This window comes from Microcaecilia unicolor, chromosome 10 (assembly GCF_901765095.1).
Source record: "Microcaecilia unicolor chromosome 10, aMicUni1.1, whole genome shotgun sequence".
NCBI lineage: Eukaryota > Metazoa > Chordata > Amphibia > Gymnophiona > Siphonopidae > Microcaecilia > Microcaecilia unicolor.
Window position 1 is genome coordinate 53,526,640 of NC_044040.1, and position 22,263 is coordinate 53,548,902.

Consider the following 22,263-nt stretch of genomic DNA (forward strand, 5'->3'; position numbering starts at 1 on the left):
ATGGGCTGCTCCCCAAACATGGACCCACCCCCTTGTACAACCTCAACCAGACCCTCGTAAACCCAAAGGCCCTCCCACCACAAGTTTCACCTTCCCCATCCAAAGCCTCTCACCCTCTGGTGTCTTACAGTGTAGGCAGGAGCAATTTCCAGTCATTCTTGCTCCTCTCCAGTGCCTTCTTCCAAAATGGCACCAATGATCCCTAGAGGTATTCTCACAGTAATACTGCTAGGGGTCATGTTTCCATAGCTGAGGTTTTCACACAACAGGCTCCATTGTAGTACCATGAGTGCAGCACTATGAGCGTCGGAGGTATTTTGCACCATTATCAGATTCAAGGGACAATGTGGACCATTTCTCTTATCAGCAATCTGTAACCCAAAGCAAACATAAATGAGGCAATCAAGCTACACCGGCGTTGGATGTGCACTGTTGATGTTCCCCGAAAACAGTCTTCAATGTCCTCGACATAAAAATGGCCACTAAATGAATGGTTTGCAGTGCTGTTGTGGATTCTACATTACTGTATATACTTAAAGGTAGACAACATAAAGGTACTTGAAGGAACTCAAGGAATTCTATCAGTGCTGCTTATGGAAAATCTTTGGCATTATCTAGGAAGATGAATGAACAGATATTAGTATTGTTATCAGGCCAGGTCCTTAAGTATGGAAGCTACCATCACTCAACATCTGCTTCACTGGGTTGGGCATGTTGTTAGAATTCCTGTCTCTAGACTCCCTAATGCACATCATAAAATCTAGTTTTCTTCATAGTATTCAATAGTAGAAATGAATGAAAGAACGTAAAGTGCTTAGACAGGACTTCCAAGACCAAACTAGTATCCCGCCATTATCATGGGTATTACTAAAGAGTGGGGGAGTAGCCTAATTGTTGGTGTGGTGGGCTGAGAATGCAGGGAGCCTGGTTTGATTCCCACTATGGCTCTTTGTAACCCTCAGTAAGTCATATAACTCTCTATTGCCACTAGGGACAGAGAAAAGTACCTGTATGCAATATGCAATCCAATTTAGATGTATCATAGAAAGGCAGTATATCAAGAATCTAACACACAAAAATTTAGTAAATACCATGCTTGTATTTGGAATGTGCATTCGCTTGTCCAGACACACTTGTATGTTACCTGCCATGAGAACATATATTACTGACTGCTACCTGGCACATGGCCTCTAGGACATCTAGCATTATACATTAAAATCCTCTCTCCCCAAAGAGTCAGCTCGAAAGACTCAGCTCCCAGATATAAATGTCTCACTTCCAATATAGGCATAGTTTCTGCCCCCTACACTAGTATTTTATAAAGAAACACAGAGTGGAATTTTAGAAAGGATGTACAAACGGGACTTGAGACATTGATGTCAGGGCATCTCAAGTTCCACTAGTGTTCTAGAACAGGATCAACTGAAATAGAGCCTGTTCTAAAATACATAGTAAAATGGATGTTCATGCACCGGCTACATCCAGTTGGAGCAACCTTAGAGAAATGGGCATCTAAAATATCAATGAAGCAAAACTGGAACAGGAGCATCTCTGTGTTACGAAATGGTAACATAAACATGCATCAGTGCTGGAACATAAATATTTATGTCAGCCATTTGAGAAACATAAATGTGTATTTTTCCCTGAGTTGGCACGGAGCCCTGTTTCCCTTGCCATTTTTGATTTCAGGTGGGGTGGGGGGGCATGAGCCACTGGAGGATTAAGGAGATAAATTCCCCTTATCCCTCCAGTGGAGCACTTTTATGACCGGCATCTGGGGTTGGAGGTCTAGATCCCAATGTCCATCATTTGGGTCAGAGATTTTCACTCCCCTTCTAAAATGGATTTTTAATGACCATTTTCTCTCTGTAGGAAAAATTCTTATTAGGATGTAGGACCCTAATTTGTTGGTTGCCTAGTTTCAGAATAAAGAGGTGGAAGAAAGCATCTCCTTCTCTCTTCTTTCCTGTCCACTCGTTACAAGCCAGCTTTTCTAAATGTGTGCCCCGTGGCATTTTTTGAGATTTTATTTAGCACATTACTTTATTGAAGGTTGACTGAATAACAGAAAACCGAAGTGCTGCCATCCTACAGCAAAAAGCCATAAAATACTCATTAAATTCTTCCTTGTATAATTATTTCCCTCATGACATGAGGCCTGATGTCTTTTTAAGATCTTTTTTTCTAAGTTTATAATCCTAACTTCAATCATTCGTTTCCTTTGCTGCACTCTAATAATTCATTGCTTTGGAATAAATTAACTTGTTCATGGAGCTCTATTTTTTTTTTAAATCCCAGAAGCTTGAGCAACAACAGAAACTGAATAATTTCTTAATTCCTGTTATTGTATTAGTCTAACTGCAGTGTTCTGCCAGGTTTCACAATTAGACTGTAATGACCTTACTTTATTCTACAGAATGTCTGATCCCAGTGTTGAAACAGCCTTCTGTCACCAAGAAAACAATTGTGATTCTGGAGAATTTGGAGAAAGCTTCCCTAGCTGAATTATTAGAGGACTTTCTGGCACCTCTTGATAACCGTGGATCTGCACAACCCTGTACTTTCCAGAGAGGTGAAACAATGGAGTTTTTTTTTTTAATATTTCACAAAATTATGAAAAAGCCAGAACCATTGCCTAACATACAACACTGCAGTGATTAGTATTTGGGCTTAGAGCCTCTCAGAGCTGCCAAGTTACCCAGATCCAGGAGGGATATTTAGGGCCATTTCTGGATTTCTAACATCCCCATCATGGTGCATTATGGGGTCTGTAGTGCTGGTTTCATTGGGTTGAATCAGGATCTACAAATTACACCCTGCTTTGGGATGTACATTCAAAAACAGCACTGGCTAAAAGGTTTTCCTTCTAAAACTGAATTACTTGACAGCTCTGTCCTCAGATATGCCAAGCTACCCAGTTCCAGGCTGGAGACTTTTTGGCGAGTCCTGGTTTTGAACTCGCATCCCAAAGCAGTGTGGGATTTGTATTGCCTGATCCTGCCCATTGGAATCAGTCCTGCAAGTCCCATAATGCACCAAAATGGGGTGGTCACAAGTCCAGGACTGTCTCAAAATCTCCAGCTTGGATCTGGGTAACTTGACATCTCTGTGTCCTCTGTGCCATTTGAGCCTAGGGGAGCTGTGAAGGTGGTTTACTGAGTCCCAAGGAGGAAAGGCAGCCATCTTTATGGTCTCTATGGTGCTAAAGGGTTGCCACAGCTGCAAAACCCTACAGGCTGGAAATGTTCCCCAGGGCCTTCCAGGTAAGTCATTTGAAAAGGGGGTTTGAACATGGAGCATGAAAAAAGGGGGTGGAAGGTGGTTCTGAAAGAACAGTTGGTTTAATATTGATGCTCTAGTTTTCACTCAGTTTTATTGTCTGTCACTAATTAAATTTCTTTAAAATACCACATTCAGTATGATGCCAGCATGACAATTCAAAAAGTCTATCAGGTCAGTATTCAGCCAGAGGTGGTCAGCATTTTTTTAAAATGCTGACTGTGGCCGACTAAATTAGCCCTGAATATTCATTGATAGACCATGTGTGGGCACTGCTGGAGTTTATACAGGTCCCAGCTGATATTGAGCCAGGACGCACGCAGGTAAGTTAAGCAGGCCCTGACTGAATACTGGCCGGGACTTGCATAACAACAACAACAAAAAATTCCAGAGGCCCTCCAATTCCCTTCCCTCCTCCCCCAGCTTGATCGCCCCTCTCCAGTTCTGGCACTCTGATTCTACCTCCCTCCTATCATGCTATCCCAATCCTCCCTCCCTCATCCCCTCCTACATGCAGGTTAAGCCCCCCCCCCCCGGGCCTATCTGCAATCCCTGGTGGTCCAGCAGTGACAGTGAGGGCAGGAACAAAGCCCACTTGCTCCTTCTCCTAGTGGCTACCTTTCCAAAATGACTTTTATCAGCAGCCTCACAATGCTTCAGTGCTTTTGAGCTGTCCTAATTTCGTCTTCTTAGCTATGGTGGGTGCCAGCACTGAATATTGCCAACACCTGCATAACTGCTGGCTTCTCCCCAATGCCATTCCCTGTATTGCCCCTGACCTGCCCGCTTTTTTGTTGGCCAGTCAAAGCCAATATTCACTGGCATTGCCTAGTTAAGTGCCGCTGAATGGTGGTTGGGTGGCCCTAAAAGATTTGAGCAATCAGAAGCCTCTGATGCCCGCTTAAATCGCTTTAATTATCTGCCTGTGTGTGTTTTTTTTTATTGTTAGCACTTCCTATATTTAAAAGAAAAAAAATAAAAGCTGTACTCTTTATTATACTGCCCAGTGCTACAGAATACTTAGGAAAAGAGTAATACTCATCTTGAATGAAACAACATAGTTAAATTGTTATTTCATTATTTTTGTAAATTCTGGAAAAATCTTCAAGAAATTTCCCTGAGGAGGCACTGGGATCAGGAGAGTCACACTTCACTTTGCTTTTCTTGTGTTTGATTGGCCCATATAGGCTATGATGTCACAAATGACATTGCATATAAGTAGAGGTGAATAGCACATAAGTTGGCTTTCAGTAGGGTTCTTTTCCTGTGCTATTCTCATTCTTTCACCTATTCTGTCAATTATATGGCATTCTTTTCACCTTCTATTAGCTTTGACTTGATGTAGACTGCTATGATGGTGTTCTAAGCAGTAATATATTAAATATAATGAAATATAAAGATAAACAAAAACACACTGCCCTGAACAGATTTGATCCTATGATATGTGAGGTCAACATGGCTGTTCCCACTAGGCAACTGCAGGTGAACAGCTTAAGGAATTTTTTAAAGCATTTATCAGTTTGACTTTGTATTGGTAGAATATGGGGTTTTATTCTGTGCTATGTAGACTTCTGTAATATTGTACAAAATATTGGGGGGGGGGGGGGGGTTTACTAAAGTGTGATAAGGTTTTGCATTTCTCGTGCATTAGTTGCATAAAATAGGACACAGTGGGGGTAATTTTCTAAAGTTCATATAAAATTGGGTGCTGGGATGATGCACACTGAGAGTGAATTAATTGTATAACCTTAGTTATGCACGTAACTACTATTGTAGACTACTAACTAGACATCTAATTTTAGGCGTAGGCACTTATGCTGGCTCAATGGCTAGTGTCCAAACCCTGCTGCCCTGTAGCCTAAACACCTCTCCTTCAGAGTCACACCCTCCCTCATAACCTACCCAGGAATCATTATCGATAGCTCAGTGGGGCAGGGTGGAGACATATATCCCCTAACATGGCAGCCATTTTGTATCCCAGCACAGTCCCAGACAGGAGCAGAAGGGTATTGTTCCTGGCCGACCCCACAGCCAGTAGAGTTTTCAGGATATCAGCAATAAAAATAAGTGATATAAATTTACATGCATTGGGTCTTCAGCATATGCTAATTTATCTGATGTTTATTCATTTTGCATGTAATTAAAACCCAACTAGCTATGGGTTTACTACAGCAGATTGGGGAAGCCTGCTCTACTGTAGGGATATGCAAGGAAAAACTTCATTTTTTAATTTCTGTTTTGTTTGTCATTGTAAATCTTGCTAAGATGACCGAAATTGAATGAGATGTTGACATTGCGCTCTTCCTCAAGGGAAGTGACACAAAACAAAATAAAACATGTCTTTGTTCTTTCCCTGCCATTTAAAACTAACAGTGTACCCTTACATTCCTTTTCAAATCTTAGCTCTTAACTGTTTTCCCCCTTCTTATTAAGATGAAGCATTATTCCAAAACCGAGAAAGAAGTCAAGAGTTTTCTATAGCATCAAAATTAATTACAATTTACAGGGTCCTTTTACTAAGGTGTGCTAACAGATTTAGCGCCTGCTAAATGATAAGATGCCCATGGACAAGGACTCCTATAAACTAGATTAACCACAGGAATGGTACTTATCCCAGCCTCCTGCTTTAGGAAGGATGGGTGGAGACAGAAAGGAGGAAGCTGAAGGGCTGGCATCTGACTGGAACTAAACCTCAAACATTATAAGGGGTCATTTTATAAAGTCATTTTTGCCATGTGTGCTGCATTAACATAATGGTGCACCCTTTGCCTGTAGGTGTATATGGGGGCAGAGTTTGGCCAGAGCATGGGTGCAGCCTGTAAGTATGTGCATAGATGATAAAATATGCTGATTTACATGCTTACTTAAATCATCTAGGTGTGTTGAGTATTGCGTTCAGTTCTGGTCACCCTATCTCAAATTAGAAAAGGTTCAAAGAAGAGCAACCAAAATAAAAGGGATGGAACTCCTCTTGTATGAGGAAAGGCTAAAGAGGTTAGGGCTCTTCAGCTTGGAAAAGAGACGGCTGAGGGGAAATATGATTGCGGTCTACAAAATCCTTAGTGGTGTAGAATGAGTAGAAGTAAATCGATTTTTTACTCGTTCCAAAAGTGCAAAGACTATGGCACACTCGAGGAAGTTACATGGAAATACTTTTAAAACAAATAGGAGGAAATATTTTTTTCACTCAACAAGTAGTTAAGCTCTGGAACTCTTTTCCGAAGGATGTTGTAATGGTGGTTAGTGTATATGGGTTTTAAAAAAGTTTGGACAAATTCCTGGAGGAAAAGTCCATAATCTGCTATTGAGACAGACATGGGAAGCAACTGCTTGCCCTGGGATTTGTAGTATGGAGTGTTGCCACAATTTAGGTTTCTGCCAGGTACTTGTGACCTGATTTGGCCACTGTTTGGAAAACAGGATACTGGGCTAGGTGAACAATTGGTCTGACTCAGTATGGCTACTCTTATGTTTTTATATTATGTTCTTATGTTCACAATTTCTGCTAAGTATGCTATTATTTTATGAAGACACTTAGGTGCCTGTGGTGTTTATTTTAGAAGCGCTATTCCTGTTCTGGAACATCTGAAAACCAGCATTTAGATGACCATATGGCATGGATGTCCAAATCCCGATTTTATAATGCCAGGATGTCTAAAACTGCACTATGTCAATATGGCAAGGAGACATGGACTGGGCATCTTTTAGGCAGGACTAGGAAGGGGCCAAAATATGAAAGCCCAACTCCGATTTCAGAAGGAGAAGGTTTGTCCGTGTCCTGAAAAACGAGACGTCCATATTTAGACCTGGTGCTTGGTATGTCCAGGTTACAGAAAGGTGGCTATGGAAAGGTACGAGGGATAAGAAATGGAAGGGGAGTTGAAATCTGCTGTTTTATTTTCATCATCATCTGGGGTCATCTGAATTTTTAAGTGTTAAAATAGAGTTTGGGAAGCAGTACTTTAGAAAGACTGTGTGAAAAAAACAGAGTATTGCAGTATTTATTTATTTATTTATTTATTTTATCTTGTTTTTAGTGAATGGCTCGTCTGATTCATATTATTTTCATGAGAACTGTTATCTGCTGGGAACCATTGCTAAATCCCATCTTCAAGGCTCTGATTTACTGGTGCAGCAGCACTTCCGCTGGGTCCAGCTGCGGTGGGATGGCGAGCCCATCCATGGCTTGCTGCAGAGATTCCTGAGAAAGAAAGCGTTGAGCAAGGTAAGAAAAGGGAACCATTGAAAGAAGATATGAGCCCCAGGTGCACTGCCTGGTAGAGCCGCATTCCAGAAGATGAGAAACAATTCTGCTTTCAAACTCCTAAGAGCTTCTTAAAAGCAGTGAGTGAGACTTCACTGATTGTTTGCTGTGAATAGAGATGGAAGACGGTTTTATTGCTGAACATTTGGTTTCCTGCTCTAGTGCTGATAATTAAAGGGTTGCAGGGACTTGGACATCTTGTGCTTTATAAAATGTGTTAGGCTTCCTCCCACACAACAAGCATTCTTTAACAATGGGAACATTGCACTGCACCCACCAGCAGAGAAATGTAGAACACTGAAACCTGGCAGAAATTTATAAGAGTTCTGTGTGATCTGTGTGAGTTCTTTGCGAAAACTGTGAAGATTTCACTTGCTGTACATGTTTTGAAGGAAACAGGGGATCCTTTTATTAGGCTGCAATAAGAAGTGGCCTTACCATGCCCTTACGCAAGTTTTTCCCACACACTAAGGCTATGTTTACCGCAGCCTAAAATAGCTGATTTTCTGGGTTTTTTTGCATTAATGGCTATGTATGAAAGTTTAGGTAAAAACTAGAAATATATGAGGAAAAGAATCTAAAAAGGTAAAACCCAAAGAAAAAAAGATTCTCTATAAACAAACACGGATTAATCAAAAAAATTAAAAAATGAGGAGGAAAAGCCTCAAGAAGCTCCCAGTCAAAAGCCACAGGAGCAGGACTGCTTCATCATCAGCAAAAAGCCTCCTAAATAAATAACATCAACAGAATAGCTTGAACTTCATCAACTCGTCAAAAATATTTTAAACAGCTAACAATTCTTAGCTGTGGAGTGTGTTCTTTCTATGACAGGCAGACCGTGACCAACATTGGCCGGCGTTTCGTCAAACTGCATCAGGGTCAAACAGCCAAAAAGATTTGAACTCCGTTCCAAATTCGACGGAACTAAAGTATGAAAGTTGCCATTAGCACACAACCATTAAAAAGAAATCACCACGTGAGCATTTACCATAACCTGTTTTGTAGGTGGTAAGGGCTCACTCAGTATTCCTGTGCTAACCAGTTAGAGCGTGCTAATGTCCACGTACGGGAACACCCACTTTCCACCCCCGATACACCCACACATTTGGCAGTTACTGCAGGACTAACTAAATTAGGGACTTAATCAATATTACTGTTCTTCAAATCTAAACGATATCAACTAATAAGAATAGATTATTACCAAACTTAATTTTATTACAAAAATGATCATTTCCACTCAGTTATATAAAACCACCTTTTACATCATCCTCCACATAGATCACACAATATTACACCTTGACATTAACCCAGTCCTCCCAACTATTTGTTCTTAATCCAGTCATATCATTGTTATTTTAAAGCTATATAACCACTGATAAAATAAGTAGTCTCAGTAGAGTGAAGAATACATCCTCCATGTTCTGTATTAGATAAATCCATAAACCAACCACGAGTCGTGGATCTTTAAAGGGTCCTTTAAACAAGCAAATTCTTCACAGTGACAGCCCACATAATCCTGATGTAGCCCATAAATATCATCAAACTGATGATTCTTTTCTTTATTTCTTCTTCTGTTCTAATCAACAGCTCTACACAAGACTGTGTTTTGCCAAAAGGCGTCTTCAGGAGCCGTTCACATCAGGGGCGTATCTGGACTCCGGCGGTAGGGGGGGCCAGAGCCAGAGGGAGGGGGCACATTTTAGCCCCCCCCCCCCCCCCCCGCCGCCGCCGAGCCCCCACCGCCACCAATGACTCTCTCCACCCCCCTCCCGCCGCCAACCCTCCCCCGCTGCCGTTCTTACTTTTGCTGGCGGGGGACCCCAACCCCCGCCAGCCGAGGTCTGCTTCCACCTGCCGCTGCCGTAAAAACTTCTTCTTCAGCCGGCGGGGGACCCCAAACCCCGCCAGCCGCCCCGCGGTGTTTAAAATTCATCTACGGCCTCCGTGGCCGTGCTGCTGTGATAGGCGCTGTTGAAATCCACTTCGGAGTCTGACGTCGTTGTACGTTGTACGTGCTGCGACGTCAGACTCCGAAGTGGATTTCAACAACGCCTATCACAGCAGCACGGCCACGGAGGCCGAAGATGAATTTTAAACACCGCGGGGCGGCTGGCGGGGGTTTGGGGTCCCCCGCCGGCTGAAGAAGAAGTTTTTACGGCAGCGGCAGGTGGAAGCAGACCTCGGCTGGCGGGGGTTGGGGTCCCCCGCCAGCAAAAGTAAGAACGGCAGCGGGGGAGGGTTGATGGCGGTAGGGGGGTCCATGGCAAAATCTGCGGGGGCCCAGGCCCCTGAGGCCCCACGCAGATACGCCCCTGGTTCACATGCCACCTTTTACAAGTGGCTTTGCTGTTAATTACAAAACAAGAACATGGATTTAAAACCAATATAACAAAAAAGCAGGACACCTGAACACAATCCACAGTACATCATTTTAAGCTGCATTAGAGCTAATGCATTAGAGCTGCATTAGAGCTTAATAAAAGGGGCCTCCAAATGAACTGTGCTTTGTCATTTTTCTTACTCCTTTCCCTACACTCTACTCTCTACCCTCTTCTCTCTTCTATCCCTTTCTTAACAACTGGGTTATGGTTTATTGGTATTTACTTAACCGCCTTTACTGAGCACGCAGATCAAAGCAGTGTACAACTAAAATCGAGATTAGAAAAGGAACTACAGAATTAAATAGAACAGAAATCAACACAGACTTCATTGCAGTAGGTGTTCAGCCAACCCATGAGTATGAACCACCTCTATCAGGGCCCAAAATCAAAAACATGAAGTAAACACATAATGATCTGAAAGCCTGTAGAAAAAAGTATTCAGACCTCGATTTTTTTTGGGGGGGGGGGGGGGGGGGGGACCCTGAGTCCACATTTTGCCCTGCATCCCTGATGCTCTTCACCCCCACTGCAACCCCACATACTTTTTTTTTGTTACATTTGTACCCCGCGTTCCCACTCATAGCAGGTTCAATGCGGCTTACTTATTATATACAGGTACTTATTTGTACCTGGGGCAATGGAGGGTTAAGTGACTTGCCCAGAGTCACAAGGAGCTGTCTGTGCCTACAGTGGGAATTGAACCCAGGACCAAAGTCCACCACACTAACCACTAGGCCACTCTTCCACCCCAACCCCACCAGCAGAAGCCTTCCTGTAGCGATACTCGGTGCCATGCTGCCTGCCCTGCTTTCCCACTCTGGTATGCACATGCTCAGTTTTAGTGAAATTGAGCATGCACAAAGCTCATGCGTGCTCAATTTTATTAAAACCAAGCATGTGTGAGAGGGAGGAGGAAGCAGGGCAGACAGCACGGTGGCAATATTCACCAAAGTAAAGCTTCTGATGGCAGGGCTTGGGGATCCCCACCAGGCAAACCATCAAATTTGGGGGGCCCAGGCCCCCAAAGCCCCCTGTGGCTACACCACTGATATGCAATAGTGAGTGAAACAAGATAAGCTGGTGTGCCCTCAGGCAATGCCCAAAATGCTAAAATCAGTATCTTAAATTTAATATGATATTCAGCAGGGAACCAATGCAAAATTTTCAGTACAGGTATGACATAGTCCCATTTACATGCTTTACAAAATACTGTAAGTTACACACATCTCTGCTACATTTTCACAACTGCAGTTATGCCAGGTCTAAGACTGGTGTAACTGGGGGCATATAAATATAAGGAGCACCAATACCTGGTTACTCTAGTATTCTACAATGGAATCTAGGTACTCAGGTTCCGTTATAGAACAGGCCATCACCGCATGTATGGCTGCCAACTGGATTCAGATTCAAAGGACAGGGTTGATCCATTCCTAGGTTTATCCCAGTGCATGCTGGAACTTTGTAATCTTGCTTTTTTTTTTTAAGAATTCAGTGGAGAAAACAGAACTCCAAGTTCTTGCAATGGGGTAAAGCCAGGATGGGATCAACCCTGTCCTGTGAATCCGGATCCAATTGGCAGCCTTAACCACATATCCTTGGGGTGCTTAAATGGAGGTACCCAGCTGTAGAATTGCCCCCATTCTGCTATTCTCCTTCCCCCATGAACACCCCTCTCACATTTGCACACTGTTTGCAAGCGTAATTACACTATCAGTATTCTGTAAATTTTTGCATGCGATCAGCACACAAATTTAAGCAGCCTGTTATGGAAGGAGGGGGCTAGTGATAGACAATACACAGATAGTAACATAGTAAATGACGGCAGATAAAGACCTGTACGGTCCATCCAGTCTGCCCAACAAGATAAACTCATTTTACATGGTATGTGATACTTTATATATATACCCGAGTTTGATTTGTCCTTGCCTTTCTCAGGGCACAGACTGTAGAAGTCTGCCCAGTACTGTTCTTGTACTAAGTTCTGAAGCTAACATGGAAGCCCCTTAAAATTTACACTCCGCCCATCCCTATGAATTCAGTATTAATCAGGGCATAGACCGTAGAAGTCTGCCCAGCTCCTGTTTTGTTTCCCAATTACCGGCGTCGCCACCCAATCTCCGCTGAGATTCCATGGAACCATTCCTTCTAAACAGGATTCCTTTGTGTTTATCCCACGCATGTTTGAATTCCATTACTGTTTTCATCTCCACCATCTCCCGAGGGAGGGCATTCCACATATCCACCACCCTCTCCGTGAAAAAAATACTTTCTGACATCAGTCCTGAGTCTGCCCCCCTTCAACCTCAATTCATGTCCTCTAGTTCTACCGCCTTCCCATCTCCGAAAAAGGTTAATTTGCGGATTAATACCTTTCAAATATTTGAACATCTGTATCATGTTCCCCTGGTTTCTCCTTTCCTCCAAGGAAAAAATTACAATAATCCAATCTGGTATGAATGAATGCTAATACTAATTTCTATAAATTATTGATTAAAAGAAGTGAACGAATCTGACATACAAAAACGTAATTAAACAAACACTGAGATCATCAAATGGTTCACCTGTGAAGGACCATCTAGACTGGAGTCTAACCATATACCTAAACTGCATGCTGTGGATTGCAAGGGGATAGTTTTGCCTTCTAAAATCAGGTTGGAATTGGAAACTTCTTCCCTCCAAACCAAAGTCGAAACATTTTTCCATATTAAACTTCAATCTCTGAGCAAGCATCCATTGAGATATTCTGGTAAATGTAGTAGTCATAAATTGAAAAGTTTAATTTAATGAATTTGATATTGGAAAGATATTTTGAACATCATGTGCATAAATATATTTCAAACCTAATTATCTTAACTCAAAATTGAGAGACCTGAAAAAGCATTAAACAGCACTGGTGAAAGTGGGGAATCTTGAGGGGCACCTCAATTTGAATTCCATAAGTCTGAGGTAATACCAGATTTTATAACTGCATAATTGTAATAAAAAAAAAAAACCAACTCAAAAACCAGGAAATACCCTTACAGTAATTCCAATAGATTCCAGCCTGAGCAGTAACAAATTGTGATCGACTAAATCAAAAGCAGCTGACAAGTCTAATTGCATTAGTATAGAAGGAATATTTTTATCCAGTACTGATTTCAAATCCATAACTAATGCTAATAGACAAGTTCTTTGGCAACTAAGCCTGACGATATGGTTCCATTTTGAGGGGGTTGGGGGTGGAGGTTAGGAATGGATGGGGAACATAAGAATAGTCATATTGGGTCAGACCAATGGCCACCCAGCCCAGCATCCTGAATGTACAGTCCTTGCAAAAGTGATGTCTCAACACTCAGCTAGACTGTCAGCTAAACCAGTGTAGAACATCACTCAACTCTTGAACCAAAATCTTCTTTAATGCAAATTCAAACAAAAGAAAATAACTTACAGTTAGATGTGCTAGACAAGAGTCTCTGCCTTGCAGAACTGGGAGTCTGTTCTCAACTAGCCTCTGTCTTCTAGCATGCACAGAGGGGCCAGGAGAATTCCAGCTCTGTGCTAGGAGTAAATGCTGCCAATACTTTTAAATGGTGAAAATCTGATGATGTTACAAGGCTTTTGAAAGGCTTAAAGCAGCATGGCACAGTGTTAGGATCAGTCCACAACAAGCAGGCTGCACACGGATTCCTTTCACTAAATGGAGAGAGAATGTGCATATATTCATTGGCAGCTGATGAGGATGCTAGACGTTTCAATATCGAACAGAAAGTGTACTTTTGCTATGATACACTGCTTTTTTAATTGGATCTGATTTATAATTTCATGGGGAAAAAGCTATACCACAACATAGCTAGACTTTCAAAGTGGAGGGGAACACAAAACCTTGCACTGCCCTCCTCTCTACACCCCCATCCTGCTCTCCGTGCCCCCTTCAAATACCTGAGCTAGAGGAATTCCAAGCATGCGCAGTAGAGGGGCCAGTGAAGGACCTGTTCCACCTGATAGACAAGTTGGTCAAAAAGGTAGAAAAGTTGACGACAAAAGCTAGAAGAATACTTGGATGCATAGGGAGAGGAATGGCCATTAGTAAAAAGGAAGTGATGATACCCCTGTATAAGACTCTGGTGAGACCTCATTTAGAATATTGTGTACAGTTCTGGTGACCACACCTTCAAAAAGATATAAACAGGATGGAGTCGGTCCAGAGAGCGACTACTAAAATGGTCAGTGGTCTTCATCATAAAGCATATGGGGACAGACTTAAAGATCTCAATATGTATGCTTTGGAAGAAAGGGGGGGAGAGGGGTGATATGATAGAGACATTTAAATACCTATGAGGCATAAATGCACAGGAGGCAAATCTCTTTCAATTGAAAGGAAGCTATGGAATGAGGGGTCATAGGATAAAGGTGAAAGGGGATGGCATGAGGACATTTCTCTTCACGGAGAGGGTGGTGAATTCATAGAATGGCCTCCCTGTGGAGGTTGTGGAGATGAAAGCTGTATCTGAATTTAAGAAAGTTTAGGACAAGTACAAGGGGTCTCTAAGAGAGTGAAAGGGAGAGCAGGTGGCATGGATGGGCAGACTGATTAGGCCAAGAGTAGGTGGCATGGTTGGGCAGACTGGATAGGCCTTCTGGGTTTTATCTGCCTTCATTTTTCTGTGCTTCTCAGTTTCTATAACAACAGATGGTGCCACAGTTTTGAGGGTCCTGAACACATAGTGAGGAGCCTAGATCCCCCAAACTTCTCTGTCGCTATGCCGCTTGGTGAAATCATTTCGTAAAGCACATAGTTTAGAACATGAACTCTGTCACTGCACAAAAAAATATGTGAAGGTAGGAATTTGAAGTTGTCTCCTCTTTCAAACTTCTTTCTTCTTGCTTCCCCTTGGTTTTTAAAGGAAAAGGCACAGGAGATAATAGGTTAAAGAGGAGAGATTAGTGACTTGCTGAGGGCATGATTATGTTTAGCAGCATAAGTGCTGATATTCAGTTTTATCCAATGAAAGATGCTCACTTAAATCCAGTAATAACATTTGCTGCCCCAAAAATTTATCAGATAGGCAACAATTTTCATATGCACATTTAACTGGATATTCAAAAACTTAATCAGTTATTTTTAAAGGTATCTGGACATCCAATGAATGACTATTGACCTCTTTTTTTTTTATGGTTACTTATCAGAAAGTCATGTAAAGCGTTTTAGAGTACTACACCATCTCTTAGAAAATAAATTCAGCGTGTCAGTCTGTATCTAATTCTGGTTTAGGTTTTGATCGTTTATCATTAATCATTGTAATTTCGATCATTAGGCATATGGATAGCTGGGTGGACTTGAGGATCACTTGGTCATTTGCCTGCCTTCTGTGAAGGTGGTGAACCTCATGTGGCACCTAGATAAGATTTTAGACAGTGGTAATAGTAATGGTACTTATATTCCGCAAACTCCCATATACAGGTTCAAAGCGTAGAGCATAACATCCAAATTCAACTTAGCAAAACAATAGAATAAAAAAAAAAGAAAAGCATAAATATGACTTAATAAAACATGTTTTCACACAAATAAGCTTTTAAACACTTATGAAATAGCAAGTAATGAGGGACTGTCCTAAGTTTCACTTATATTGCTTGATAAGAAAAAGAAGGGAAAGGGAAATGAGACTTGATACTACCGCTTTCCTGTGGTTTTTGCAACTACATTCAAAGCAGTTTACATATTATATTCAGGTACTTATTTATACCTGGGGCAATGGAGGGTTAAGTGACTTGCCCAGAGTCACAAGGAGCTGCATTGGGAACTGAAGTCAGTTCCCCAGGATCAAAGTCCACTGCACTAACCACTAGGCTACTCCTAGCTTTTTATATGTAGCTTTCACGAAGTAAGGATAGTAGATAAGGCAGGATTCTATAGCTCGTGATGAAGACGGAGATAAAGGAAAAGAAACTGAAGAAAATAAATACTCTAAACATTTTATGAACCCAACGTGTTAATTTTTTTTAAATTCGGGCTTTAATAGGCAACAAATGAAATTCCATCAAGATAGGTGTAACATGATCCAACCCTTTTTTTGTCCCATAGTTATCCTAGCTGCAGTATTCTGTATCACCTGTAATCTAGATTCTAGATTAACCGAAAGGAGACATTATAAACCATTACAATAATCTAATTTTGACAAATCACCACTTATACCATAACTAAAAAAAAATCTTTTCTTTCAAAAAAGGAATGAATTTTTCTGAGACAGGTGAATTTTCGAAAAAGAAGGGCACCCATCTTCCGACACAAATCGGAGATGGACGTCCTTCTCGCAAGGTCGCCCAAATCGGTATAATCAAAAGCCAATTTTGGGCGCCCTCAACTGCTTTCTGTCGCGGGGACGACCAAAGTTCACGGGGGCATGTCATAAGTGTAGCAAAGGCGGGACTGGGGCGTGCTTAAGAGATGGGCGTCCTTGGCCAATAATGGAAAAAAGAAGGGCGTCCCTGACAAAACACTTGGGCAACTTTACTTGGTCCATTTTTTTTCACGACCAAGCATCAAAAAGGTGCCCAAACTGACCAGATGACCACCGGAGGGCATCAGGGATCACCTCTCCTTACTCCCCCAGTGGTCACTAACCCCCTCCCACCCTCAAAAAAATCTTTAAAAATACTTTTTTTGCCAGTCTCAAATGCCATACTCAGGTCCATCGCAGCATTATGCAGGTACCTGGAGCAGTTGTAGTGGGTGCAGTGTACTTCAGGCAGACGGACCCAGGTACATCCCCCCCTACCTGTTAAACTTCTGGTGGTAAATGTGAGCCCTTCAAAACCCACCACAAACCCACTGTACCCACATGTAGGTGCCCCCCTTCATCCCTAAGGGCTATGGTAGTGGTGTACAGTTGTGTGTTTTGGGGGAGGGCTCAGCACCCTAATGTAAGGGACCTTTTTCTGAAGTCCACTGTAGTCCCCCCTAGGGCGCCCGGTTGGTGTCCTGGCATGTCAGAGGACCAGTGCACTATGAATGCTGGTTCCTTCCACGACCAAATGGCTTGGATTTGGTCGTTTTTGCGATGGGCATCCTCGGTTTCCATTATCGCCAAAAAACGGGGACGACCAAGCATCAAAAAGGTGCCCAAACTGACCACATGACCACCGGAGGGCATCGGGGATCACCTCTCCTTACTCCCCCAGTGGTCACTAACCCCCTCCCACCCTCAAAAAAAATCTTTAAAAATACTTTTTCGCCAAAAAACGGGGACGACCTTCTCAAAAACGACCTAAGGATGACCATCTCTAAGGTCGACCTAAATTTCATGATTTGGGTGTCCCCGACCGTATTATCGAAACGAAACATGGACGCCCATCTTGTTTCAATAATACCGGTTGCCCCGCCCCTTTACGGGGCCGTCCTGTGAGGACGCCCTCATGAAACTTGTGCACCCCGTTCGATTATGCCCCTCAGTGTAATTTATAAAATGTAGATTTAATAACCATATCAATATGAAACTTCAAAGATAAGGATGTATCCCAATGGATACCAAGGGCCCTGTTTACTAAGCTGCGTTAGAGGTGTGTTAGCGTTTTTAGCATGTGCTAAGCATTAGCACATGCTAACCGTATAGATGCCTATAATATTTATATGGGCATCTACACAGCACGCTAATTTTTAGCACTCGCCAAAAACGTCAGCGCACCTTAGTAAACAGGGCCCCAAGTGTCTTAGAGTTTTTTTCATCCTTTAGCTTTAATCCATCACAAAAAGACAGTTCTGAAGGTTTTTGCCCTGCATGATCTAACCAGCGTAATTTAGTCTTTTTTCTCTTAAGTTTGAAACAGTGCTGGGAAGGAGCCTGCTGTCTTTGTACATTTACTACCAATGCCATAGGAAAATGTGGGAGGGAGGTTCTAGAAGCCAAATTTAGGGGCCCTTTTACTAAGGTGTGCCTAAAAGTGGCCTGTGCTGGTGTAGGCATGTGCTTTGGATGCCCACAGATCCATTTCCTCACCGTGCCTTGAAAAAAGGCATATTTTTGTGCTGGAAAATGGACATGTGGCAAAATTAAAACCAGCGTGTCTCCATTTTGTGGCCTGAGACCTTACCACCACCCATTGGCTTAGTGGTAAGGTCTTACGTGCTAACTGGGCAGTAAGCGTTCAACGCACGCAACTGCTGATTACCGCCAGGTAAGCCCCACATGGTAGAAAATATTTGCTATCATGTATGTGTGGTCAGTCTACTAAGAATGCTACATCCTAATGGCTTGATTTTGTGCGTTTTTCACTTAGACGTTTTTTTCAAAAATGGACCAAAATGATAAACGCACAGAACACAAAACAATCTAGCAAATAGCCATTTTCGAAAAAAAAAAAAAATTCTGTTTTGAAAATGGCTATATTCCCCATTTGAATTTTGGATGTTTCAAAGTTGGACTTAGACATTATATCAAAAATGCCCCCCTCAGTCACCTAAATGTGCATTTACATGCAGACTTCATGAAGTTATTTTATAAAAAGGCTTTTTATGGGCAAAAATCCTTTGTATAATTAGACCCTATCTGTATGGCCCTTTTCATGGGTATAAACTATTGTGTTTATCTATCTAGCAGGATCATTAAAACAGCAGTGCTTTTCATTTATTTATTTTCTCCTTGTAGTCAGAGGAAATTGTGCTCTTGAGTGAAGTATTTCTCCAGATGTCATTTGCACTTGGCCGATAGTGTGTGTTTGCTAGTTTATATAAGCCATCCTGATCCTCCAGTGTTCGGTTACATTCCTGTAAGATTAACACCCGAGCAACCCATGGATTGGCATCTTCACAGGTTTAGCGGTTTCACTGGGGAATTCTGTCTGCAAATCCCCATCATTTTTATTTACTTATCACATGTATATATGGGTGATGCAATTTAAGAAAAAAAAACTCCATAGCCTGCCTGCAGGTCACAGCTGCTGTGTAGTGTTTCCCTTTTAATAATACAGTGGCCCGAACGTGACATGAGGATTCTGAATCCCAGGGACTTTGTGGGGGCAACTTTGTAAAGGGTTATTATTACATACATGGCCTCTTAACAATTACCCCACAGGAGAAAATGAAAAAGAATTCTGAGGGTTTGGGTGAATTGTTGGTGTTTCCATCTGTAGAAAGAAAATTAGGGGCCCTGTTTACTAAGCCGCCCTGTATGCGCACTATCCTTTTTTGTGCACGCTATTGCTAGAGACACACCCAGGAATATATGGGTGTCTAGCGTGCCATAGTAAACAGGGCCCTAGGTTTCTTAAGAACTTTGAAACTAGGTTTTTCTTCTTTAAAAACAAACATCTGATTTAAATCTATTTTTGAGGTGTCTTTTCCTGTTTTTCAGGGCCAGAGTATGGAATAAGTTACCTCTGAATCTGAAGTTTGCACCTTCCTATTTCTCATTCAGAAACGTGTTAAAAACATATTTGTTTGCGCAACGACTCTGACCTATTTTTAATTTTTTGTTGTTGTTGTTTTTATCCTATATCTGTTTTGTTTTATTGTGTTTTTATAATTATTATTGTTTAATAACTGTTAATTCCTCCTTATTGTTGGAGTTTTCTTTTCTTATACTGTAAACCACTGTGAATCCTTTTGGAAAACTAGCGGTATGTAAAACTCCGCTAGCATAGAATAGGATATTCTGTGTCATGGAGGAGGGTACTTTTATGTGACACAAGTATAGGCATGTTCTGGGATGTATAACAGGTGGCCCTTTATAGAACTGCCCTTATCTAGAGCCTATTCTATTAAGGAAAACAGGGGCCCTTTTACATACCGCTAGTATGAGGCAGGCGTTTTTCACGTTGAAACACGGCTTGTGTTGGGTCATCAATAAAGCACACTTGTCCCATTCTTGAGAGCCCTTTGTGCTTTTTTTTTTTGGACTGCTTTATAGAATAAGCAACATGTGCCCTCTGGCCCCTACAATATATACGGACACATTGTTATACAATTATTCTCATAGTTCTGTTGAAAATTCATGGATTGTGCCAGGAGCATAGCCAGACCTCGGTGGGAGGGGGGTCCAGAGCCCAAGGTGGGGGCACAGTTTAGCCCGCCTCTCCCAGTCGCCGACTCCCCCCGCCTCCGCCAACCCTCCCCCGTCACCGCCACCAGGTACCTATGCTGGCGGGGGTCCCAACCCCCGTCAGCCGAAGTCTTCTTCAGGTCGACTCCGGAGCCTTCGCTGTTGATCGGTTTCTGACTCCTGACTTACTCCGTGTACGTCCTATATGTACCCCCGTGCAGGACATGCACGGAGGACATCAGGAGTCAGAAACTTTAGGCACAGCCATTTGCACTAGCTGAAACATGGTGCAAATACCTGTGTGTAAGTTTAAGCGTGGATTCCCATAGTCTCTAACTACGTGTATAACTTAAAAGAATGCCCTAATCCACCTAAGACCCTCCCATTTCCCTGCCCCTTTTTTGGACTCACATGTAAAATTTAGGCATGTACATTTTAATTAATTCTAGTTAGTGCCAATAATTGCTTGCTAAAAGCCAATCATCAATGCTAATGAGCATGTCATTCAATTGAATTGGGCACACACCCAAATTTGCGTGCACAATTTGTAGTGCTTTTATAGAATTAAGGAGTAAATTCTGGGCATGCCCCTGCTTCACCCTTGGCCACACCCCCTTTGGAGTTGCATACTATAGCAATTAGATGCGCTGTTTATAGAATAGGGGTGTAGACCAGTTCCACACGTAACTATTAATTAGCACCCAATTGCGTGACTATCTTTTGGTGCCATTGATAGAATGAGGGGTCTATGTTTATGAACTGTTGTGTGAGGAAGTATCTAGATATTGCAGGTTACTATGAAACTTTGTAAGTCTAAGTGCTTTGAAAATATGCCTGTATGTGTTAGCCAGCTTAAAAATAACTGGATGTTCAAAGCCAAAGCCCACATAGGTCTTAGCTTTGAATATTCAGGAATAATGCCATCGACAGCTAAATATTGACCCCTGTGTTCTTATGAACTGCAAGCCTTCTGTTCTCCATTATCTGTTATTCTGCCTAGCTCTCTTATTCTGAGTGAGGACTGAGGTTAGGTAATTCACTGCAATACAAATCTATTGCTATCAGTTAATATTGCTTTGATACTTTCTCCTGTGATTAGTGTCTTGGATCGCTTCTTAATCGTGAACTAGTAGAGATGATCTGTATCGCTTCTTCTTTTTTTAAACATTGTCTTTGTAGGGTCTCATTTTCTCCACCAAGTGAATATATTGTTTATATTGCTCTATATTGTAAAATTGAGAAATATAAAATAAATAAAAAAAATGAACTAGCCTGGGTACAATTTTCAGAGCTGTACATTTTGTTGCAATGTTCTCAGGACTTTTACCCATTTTCTTTGTTCCAGTTCTCAAAGGGAGACACATAATTTCCCTTTGAAAACTGTTGAGGAAATAAAGTACCCTGAGATATTTCCACCTGCTTTTCTGCAGGTTCTTGCTCCCTAAAAAGTTAATACACCTAGTGTTGCTGCCTCCCCTGATATAACCGTGCGTCAGAGTCCATTCACTTTTCCTGTGGATAAAAGCAGGCACATTGTTGGTTCCCCATCCACTTATTGACCAGCACAGAGAGTAGGCAAATTAGCAAATTTCAGACAGCCTATTTACTCCTCCCCTTCCAACCTCCCTCCTTCCTCCCCCCCCCCCCCCCCCCCCCCAATGGACTTCATTAGTTCCTTTTAATGTCAATTCTTATGTCTGTATTTTCTCTCTTCCATTGTAGTTTAAAGGTAAAATGCCCCCACCAGGTGATCCGGTGTGTAAGAGCATTGACTGGATTTGTGCTGTGTGGCACCAGCTGAACTCCTGCCTGTCTCGCTTAGGCATACCCGAGGCATTCCTAGGGCCAGAGTATTTTCTGTCTTGTCCAGTAGTTCCAGGGCATGCCCACGTAGTGAAGTAAGTATCTATACTGCTTCCAATGCTGTATTCCCACAGATGCAAAACTACAATTTAAACTGCATTGCACTGCTCGTAAACATATAACTTAATCCAGAGATAGGTAACGCCGTTCCTCAGGTGCCACAGGTACATCAGGTTTTCAGGATATCCACAATGAATATACATGAGATAGATTTGTATACAATGGAGGTAGTGCATGCAAATTTATCTCACGCATTTCCATTGTTGTATATCCTGAAAAACTGATGTACTTGTGGCACTTGAAGACTGGAATTGCCTATCCCTGACATAATCTTTTTGTTTTAGTGTTGAATATTGAAATACTGCTTTGTTAAAACACAAATAGATTAATATGAAGAGCTGGATAGCGTATTCATCACCTAAAACAAAGTTATAACAACAAGGGCCCTTCCAAAAATGCCATT

General features: G+C 42.0%; 1 protein-coding gene across 1 annotated transcript in view; it reads left to right on the top strand.

The window, feature by feature from the left end:
• The window catches only part of CTTNBP2 (cortactin binding protein 2), a 321,332-nt gene that overhangs the window by 246,889 nt on the left and 52,180 nt on the right, over positions 1–22,263 (top strand). Inside the window, 3 exon segments of the mRNA XM_030216832.1 lie at positions 2,417–2,572; positions 7,317–7,504; positions 21,660–21,835. Coding sequence (XP_030072692.1) covers positions 2,417–2,572; positions 7,317–7,504; positions 21,660–21,835 — 520 coding nt within the window.